At 35.9% G+C, this 8,971-nt stretch overlaps 1 protein-coding gene across 1 annotated transcript in view; it reads left to right on the plus strand.

Moving 5' to 3' along the window:
• Window positions 1–6,991, plus strand: part of AHR (aryl hydrocarbon receptor) — a 187,087-nt gene extending 180,096 nt beyond the window's left edge. The window contains exon 12 of the mRNA XM_012659397.1: window positions 6,836–6,991. Coding sequence (XP_012514851.1) covers window positions 6,836–6,991 — 156 coding nt within the window. The remainder of the gene's footprint in view (window positions 1–6,835) is intronic.
• Window positions 6,992–8,971: the final 1,980 nt, after the last annotated feature.

Below are 8,971 nucleotides of genomic sequence, written 5' to 3' on the forward strand. Positions count from 1 at the left end.
ATTAGATATTGTCTTTCTTCTGTCAGAATGGCCATTATTAAAAATTCAAAAAAGATTCTGGTGTGGATGTGGAGAAAAAGGTATGCTCATACACTCACTGTTGGTGGGACTGCAAGTTAGTATAACCTCTGTGTAAACAGTATGGAGATTTTTCAAAGATCCTAAGGTAGACCTACCATTTGATCCAGCAATCCCACTTCTGGGTATCTACCCAAAGGAAAAGAAATCATTTTATGAAAAAGACACATGCACTTGAATGTTTATCACAGCACAATTCACAATTGCAAAGATATGAAATCAACCTAAGTGTCCATCAATACATGAATGGATAAAGAAAATATGAGGGGTGTACGTACACACAGCACATCATAGAGAGTATCTGTATAACAAATAGAGTGTATTATAGAGTATATCCATGTAACAAATACTTTCTACCCCCTTAATATTTCATGGTGTGTGTGCGTGCATATATATATATATACGCGCGCGCGCACACACACACACATACATACCATGGAGTACCACTCAGCCATAATAAGGAAAGACATAATGTCATTTGCAACAAGTTGGATGGAACTGGAGATCATTATCCTTAGTGAAGTATCTCAGGAATGGAAAAACAAACACCATGAGTTCTAATAAGTGAGAGCTAAATTATGGATCCGCATGGGCACAAAAAGATGTAAAGAACATTGGAAACTAAGGGGGGGGAGGGGGATGAGGAATAAAAACTTACCTATTGGGTACAGTGGACACTGTCCTGGTGGTAGGCACACTGAAAGCCCTGACTTCAGCATTATAGAGTGTGTCCATGTAACAAATACTTTTGTACCCCCTTAACATTTCAAAATTTAAAAAATCAATACATAAACATAAATAGTATTTTCTACCAAGAGTGCTGGAAGAATATGCTGAGGTTACATGGGATCAGATATGTCATGGGATTTCAAAAATTTTAGCACAATAAATTATGCAGACATTCATTTTAAACAGAATCTTAAGGATTGGAGCTAAACAGAATAATAAATAGAATAAAATCATATGGAAAGCCATTTCAGGATTTTAAGTAGGAAAGGGGTTATTCCAGGGATGCAAGGAGGGTTCAATATTGGAAAATCAGTGAATGTAATCAACTGTATTAAGCTAAAGAAGAAAAACCATACGATCACACCAGTCAATACAGAAAAGGTATTTGACAAAATTCTATATGCATTCATAATAAAAATTCCAAGAAAAATAGGAACAGAAAAGAACTTCCCACAATTGGTAAAGATCATTACTAAAAACCTATGACTAACATTATACTTAATGATGAAAAGCTGAATGCTTTCCTAAGATCAACATCACTCTTGCCATTCTTATTCAACACAGCCAGAAGTCATTGCCTATGTGTAGTCATCTATCTACGTATGCCTTTTGTCAATTGAGTAATCATGCATTATTTGACTCAAAGGCACAGAAAACCAATAGGTTAAGAAAGAAGGTGACATTTTAAAATATAATTTTCTAACCAAAAATATACTCACAGGTTGAGGTCACATGATCTGGAAAGAAAATGAAAGCATAACTGCTGTGTTATAATACAGTGTAATAGAGCATAGAATATTAAAATCTTTAAATGGTTTGATGTTTTAGCTACATTGCTTATATTCTATGCAGACTTATATTAGTGTTAATCCATTAGCAAACAATGACTAAAATGATATGTTATTAATTTTATTAGAAAAAAAAGTGTACTCTCTTCCTCTGATATCACAGTAGGGCTGGGACGAACATTAAGATCTATCCAGCACAATTTGTTTACTTAAAGAGGAAATGGAGGTCTTTGATTGTTAAATATCTCATTCAAGATGATACAGCTAATATCCAGCACCCAAACCCTCCTGCACTGATTCTTAGTTACTATCTATCTGATGATCTACTTGAAATCCACAAACACAATGGTCTTTTACTAGTATCACAAAATACAGCAAGGAGACAATGACAGAATTACATTATGTCCCTTGTAATGCAGATATTATCATCATGGATTGGGGAAATGGAGACCAGAGTTGCTGGGCATGGCAGAGAGTAGAGTGGTACAAGAGCATGTATGTATTCTAACACATACATGAAGTTATATTAATATCTTCAGACATCTGATTTGACTCTATTTCATCAGGCCTGTATTGTTATTGATTTTAATTAGCTATATACCTTTATAAATCCTTACCTCTGCCTTTCCTTTTTGCATGTTTTTGTTAGAATAATCTCAACTATAAGTTACCCAGAGAGGAGGAAAATATTTTTTATTTGATCCTATGTTTGTGACCACTCATAACAATGTTAAAAATTAAGGTACAAGGGAAGATATATAATGATTACAGAATTCTAGGAAAATAAAATAGGAATCTGAAGACAACTCTCATGAGGTATTATACCTCTAGTACAGAGTCTGCAATCACTGTACTTTATGAATCATAAAAACTGTCTTGCAGGTTAAAAACAGCTTCTGTCTGATAACGGCCTCAAAGATTTTTTTTCTTGCAATGACGCCAACTGCAAAGTTTAGCAAGTTCTCTTGAAGTATCTTAGTGTACCTTATTGACTTCTTAATGTTCATTTTTATACATTATGTCCTATGTAAATGTTAATACATCTGTTTTATTTTCAAGAATACATATATTTTCAATCTATTCTGGTGTCAGGTGAAGCACGCCAGGCAAAGGAAGTCTTGTTAAAGCAACATTGACATGATTTTGCCTGAACACTAGATTTTTGCTGAAAGAAATTATTTAGATGGATTCTTTAACTCCACTTTGTGATGACACTAAAGGATTGAGAATGGTCAAGCATATTATGGAGTGCATGATACCCAAATTTTACTACATATTTTATTTAAACAATTATTTACAGGTAGATAAGAAAATACAAATTACGATGGGTTTGTGGGATATTTTAGAATTTTCCATTCACTAAGCAATTCAGGACAATACACAGCCAGAGTCTTGGTTCCAGTCTAGCCTGGAGTCCCCTCCTTGTGTCACCCAAGATCACAATCCTCCATGTGTCTGGTGCAGCTTTAGTCACAGTGGGGGATGAATTGGGATTCATGTCCATGTTGTGAATGTGGCCCCTTGTATACAAATATGCCTCTTCTCTAAATCTGTTATTACTTACAATTCATAGTAAATAATCTCAATCTTAACAGGTCTGACATCTTTGGCCTGTTTGGTCAATAGGATGCAAAGAGACATTAGAGAGCCTCAAGGAAACAACAAACAAAAGCCAAAATGAAACAAAACCATCTGACCATAAAGATGGAGAAGATGAAGTCTCTCAGACTAGACCTGTACCTCAGAGAAAGCAGTGGGTCCAGGCATACTGGAACCCCCACCGCCCCATAATAATCCAGCCTTCCCTGTCCAGAATTCTTGTTCACCCTGACAAGGAGAAGACTGTGCAATTAAGGGGCCAGTCCCACTGTGGGATCTCTCCTTGGAAGCAAGCTAGTCATGAGAAGTGAATAGAGTTTTTTTCGATTCCCCACAAAGGGAGAGGAGCCCTGGAGGTCGGTGAATCTGAGGGACCAGCAGTTGGAGTCTGAGGAGAATGGTAGACAGAGGAGGTCAGCTCCAGTGCTGGGCAGCAGGGACCACCTTTCTCCCCCTCCTTTCTTCATAACACATATACACCAAAAGCCTTGGGAGCGGGTTTCAGGAGAAAGCCTGGACTTCCTCCTAATCTAAGGCACCAGCCCAAATGTTAAGATACTGGGTATTGCTCCAAAGTTGTCTCACCATTTGAGACATCCAGCATGGGGCCACTTCCTCTCTCATCTGTGCTCTCTGAGCAATGAACTTCATTTTCTCATTGCCCTGAAGCAAATTCCTAGTTGGTGTCCAAGTTGAAAACAATCTTTCAGGCAAAACTTGAACTTCTTAAGGTTTTGTGTTTACAAGTGATGTGAGGATGAATAAAAAGGAAAATATTTATCTGATCACTAAGGATTATTTTCGTATAAGATAAATAACAATGACTTTTTGTTAGAAGTTGTATTTGATTATTCTTACTAAATTTAAATATAGAAAGTATTTATTAACTTATCTAATTATAGTATAAATATCATGTGGACAATGATAATAAGTAGTTCAGAAATACATTAGTCACATTGAAATACTTATTAACCTAATTCTTTTTTAAAAAGTAATAATTGGATTTTGGAAAATTTCTTGCAAGGTTGGACTGGGTGCTTAAGCTTAGCAATCAGCAGGTAGTTGATAGAACAAGTAACTAAACCTAGAACTTGAAAGCTTATTATTTAGTTTAAAGATTAGAAAATTAATCAACTACAAATACTGTGAAGGATAATTAGTAATAAACCTGACATTTTAATGAATGCCATCACTTTTTGTATTACTTCCACTTTTATTCTCACCAGCAAAATGAAATCTTTTTTGGATTACTTTAAGGGAAAATCTAATATATTTCTATGTTAATCATAAAAATATTGTTTACGATTCTGCAAAGTAAGATTTAGAATAGCATTTCATCAGAAATTAAATTAAGCCAATTAACGTGAGATGATCTTTATGTATGTTTTTATGCAGAAAAGAATTCAGATAAATTCTTATTTCAGAAAAGTAGAACATTGCCTGGTAGGTCGGGTTTATTTCTTGTGGAAATATGTATATCTAACAGGTTGAGTTTCTGATTAATGATTTCTAAACCTTTGTAGAAATCCCTAGCACTTGAACATAGCAATATTTGCCTCCTGTTAAGCCTAATGTTTATATTAAATGAAGTATATTTGTCTGTTTTTCCTGTTTTTGAATCTGTGGTTTCTAAAGAGACAATGTGGCCCAACTATGGCACATTGACCTAGGCTGGCTATGCCTTCGGCCTTAATAACAGGCTCTCCAATGACTACGCTTCCTCAGCCACTACCAGAAAAGGACTTTCTATTCCTCCATAACAAAGGATTCAAAAGATGCTGATGTGCCAGGGTCCTCGCGGATTCCAGATCTAAATCTCTGATGCCCCCAAAACTTGCTAATAACCACAACTTAAGAATTTAAATGTTTGTTGCCTTTGGGCAAAATGCTGCTCTAAACCCAAACCTGTCATTGTCTGTAGCTGGGAGTTCATTCATATGATGTTTGAACTACAAAGGTGATACTATTTCTTAAATTGCTTCATAGCTCCCTAGACTATGGAGGAAAAGTTTTGAATTAAGGAATGAACCATGAGTTCTCCCCCTAGCAAGTCTTAAATTCATGTATAGTTGAATGCTATCTTGATATTGCTTATAAAAGTGTCATCTAAATAGCTTTTAAAAGCTTTATTGGAGGAAGTTATATTAATATTTTAGGAAGTGTTTGAATAACAGAATAGAGAATGCTTTTCAAACTGGAAGACCGAAGGAAGACATGAAAGAAAAAAACTGGTTCCAAGCAGATGTAACTTGAGAAAAGTAACTGAAGCTGGAGTAGCATTATCAGGCAAGGGATATATTTATCTAAGACAAGTGGTCTTTGATAAAGATGAGGAAGTGATAAATTTATTAATAGGAATAAAATATTAGTTATAACACCCAGACCCTTAACCCTTAAGCTATTTCCATTCAAGTTTTATCACACATAGCATCAAAAAGAATGGAATGAAAGGAGACATTTGAGTTTCTTTATGCATCATAAAATAACACAGTGCTTCTAAAATAGATAATTTTTTATAGTATATAAATGACAGAAAAAAAAAGACTCCAGAAATAGAAGAAATCCATTTAGAACAGCTAAATCAACCAGAATTTGTGTTAGTAATTTAAAATATACTCAATCATTTTGTCAAGTACATATTTTTCTTATTTGGGGGGACTTGGATATTTGAAGGAAGATGTAATCCATATGTTTTTTATTCTACACTTGAGGTATTAAAATGGGGCTCAAACTAAGTATTTATGTACCAAGAGCCAGTTGTTTCTGTTAAAATGTCTTTTCTTGATTAAAAATATCACACCAAATTATAGTTCAAAGTTGTCAATTCATATCATCAACGCCTTGTCTAGAATACACGTATTCTCTTGACATATCAGAAGATATTCTAAGTTTTATAAACAACCATTGGGCTCATTTAAGTTCTTGGGCTTGGCGCAGCGGTTCGCACCTGTAATCCCAGCTACTTAGGAGGCTGAGGCAGGAGGATCACTTGAGGCCAGGAGTTTGAGGCCAGGAGTTCAAGACCAGCCTGGGCAAAAAAGCAAAACCTCATCTCTATAAAAAAATAAAAAATATTAGCCAGAGTGGCACGCACCTGTAGATCCAGCTACTCAGGAGGCTGAGGCAAGAGGATCACTTGAACCCTGGGGTTCTATGTTGCAGTGAGCTGTGATCACATCAGTGCACTCCAGCCTGAGCAACAAAGTGAAACCCTGTCTCTAAAGAAAAAAATTTAAAAATAGAAAAAGATTGAGTTCTTGCCTTTCCTGTCACTATTAATGACCACAATAAAGTACGACAAAATCATATACTAACAATCTCTATTTAGCTTCAGATTTCAAGGCTCAGTACGTTTCATTGTATCTTAGACGATTTCAGATTTAGAAGTTCTTCCTTTATGCCTCTTATTCAGTTTTTATAAAATAAATTATATTTTCATCAAATACAGGGAGTGCTACTGTATGCCCTAAAAGATAACAAAATACAAAACAACATAAAACACAAAGAAACACAAAGCTTTATTTTTCATCAGACTTCATCCAACACACAATATCATCCTTTGGTTTCCAGATCAGCTTGTCTTGTTCATTAACTGATTTATTTTCATTTGCAATAGTTTATGTCATTTTTCCTCTCAATAGATGTCTTCATTGCCACTTTTCGTAGAGGAAAAAAGCAAAGAGAAAAGAGGGAAGATTACACTGCAGGACTGTAAGCCAGATACCACAGCCTTCGCTGCCAACCAAGTTCTGGAAGGCACAGTTGGAACATTGTCTGAGAGGAGGGACAAGATGTGAGGGGCTCCTATGACCCTTCCAAGGGAAGCTTCTGCTGTGGCTAGTTTGATGGCAGCTTTAACTCATCCTTCTCAATATCAAATGTCACTCTGGGGGGGTAGGCTACTGGCACTGACACTTGTTTTTGTATGCTACAGTTCAAAGTACCACACTATGAAATAGCTCCAGAATGTGCCTCGTAACATTTAGTCACAATAAGGGCATTTACATTCCTCCCAAATATTCTTTCAAAAAAGAAAAAAAATCAGTGGATTCACACTCTTGAGTGAGATGCGAAATGGCAGAGTGCTCAAGACATGTCCTCAGTCCTTAGAACAGAAAACATATTCTGTTTGTACTCTGCTTAGCAAATTCTGTTAAAACTGTTGCTTTCTGATCTGTTTTGTAAGCCCACTGCCTTCTCCCTTGACTATATATTTGAGAAGAAGAAAATGATTATACAAAACAGAATTTTCCTGAATCATTATTGAAATTGTCAAAAGAAAGTACCTTGTTTATACGGATAATATAAGCAATAATCAGGATGTTATAGACTGAATTCTGTCCCCCCAACCCCCACCAAAAGATATATTCAAGTCCTAAGCCCTGGTTCCTGTGAATGCAACCTAATTTGGAAACTGTATCTTTGCAAATGTATTCAAGTTAAGATAAAGCTATACTGAATCGGGGTGGGCCCTAATCCAGTATGACTGGTGTCTTTGTAAGAGGAAGGAAATTTGGACACAGATATGGAAACAGAGACGCAGAAGAAAGGAAGAGGAGTGACTCACATTCCAAACCTTGATGCCATGTGAAGATAGAAGTAGAGATTGGAGTGATGCTGCCACAAGCCAAGGAAAGCCAGAGAATGCCTGGGCTACCATAAGCTGGGAAAGGCAAGCAAGCATCCTTGCCTGGAGGTTTTGGAGGGAGCATGGCCCTCCCAGCACCTTAACTTTGGATTTATAGTCTCTAGAATTAAGAACAAATTTCTGTAATTTTAAGATACCTACTTTGTGGTACTTTGTGGCACTCTAATCAGCTAGAGGAATAAGTCTTTAAATCCTGCAAAAAGTTCTGCTAGTGTATCACGGTGTCCAGTTCAATGCATTATATTTGTAGTCATAAAAAGAAATAAGCATGTTTTCTGGTAACCTAATATCTGAGTCCATTATATAGAACATACACAGTCAGGAATTAAAATACAGTCCCCCAAACTCAATGTTGCAAAGAACCCTCCTCCAGAAATATCCTTTCAGGAGAGGCCATCTCCCAAGCACTATTTGATGTACTCTTCAATGTAAGGATTGTATAACCTATGGCCAATTCAATATGTAGATCATCTGCAAAAGCCTGGTATTTCTAGATTTTTTCCTTAGCGCTTTTTAGGCATGGCTTTATAACATACACACTGATAACTGCTCAGATTAAATAACAAATAGCTTTGTGTTTAGCTACTTGAGAGCAGGGATCATTTTAGATAAGATCTTGGTATCCCAATAGCCTGGCACAGTATCTGCTACATAGTGGGTGTTAAGAAATGATTGAGGATGTAATACATAAACATTGGATATGTGTATTGATTAAACATTAAACATGAAGATAACCTATAACTGAAAACTGAATAAAAGTATTAATACTTTACATTTATACAAACATTATAGTTTACAAGGATATTCACAGATGTAATTTAACTTAATTTTCAAAACAACTCTGTCAAATAGATCTTATTCTGTTTAATGAACAGGAAATTGAGGCTCAGATACTTTTAAATGACAAGCCCAAGATCACATAGCTAGGGAATATTGTAAAAATGGTAGAAGTGACTCACATTCCAAACCTCGATGCCAAATTCTATGCTCTGTCTCCTATACTCTAATTGCCTCTTGGGGAAATGCCTACACCGGCCTGAAGAAGACTCCAGAACTCATTGTAAACTGTTGTGTGCCTGGAAATTATACACTTCAACTGTTTCTGTCCCGGTTTGTCCACTTTAAGTGG

This window comes from Propithecus coquereli, unplaced genomic scaffold (assembly GCF_000956105.1).
Source record: "Propithecus coquereli isolate 6110/MARCELLA unplaced genomic scaffold, Pcoq_1.0 Scaffold61, whole genome shotgun sequence".
Lineage (NCBI taxonomy): Eukaryota > Metazoa > Chordata > Mammalia > Primates > Indriidae > Propithecus > Propithecus coquereli.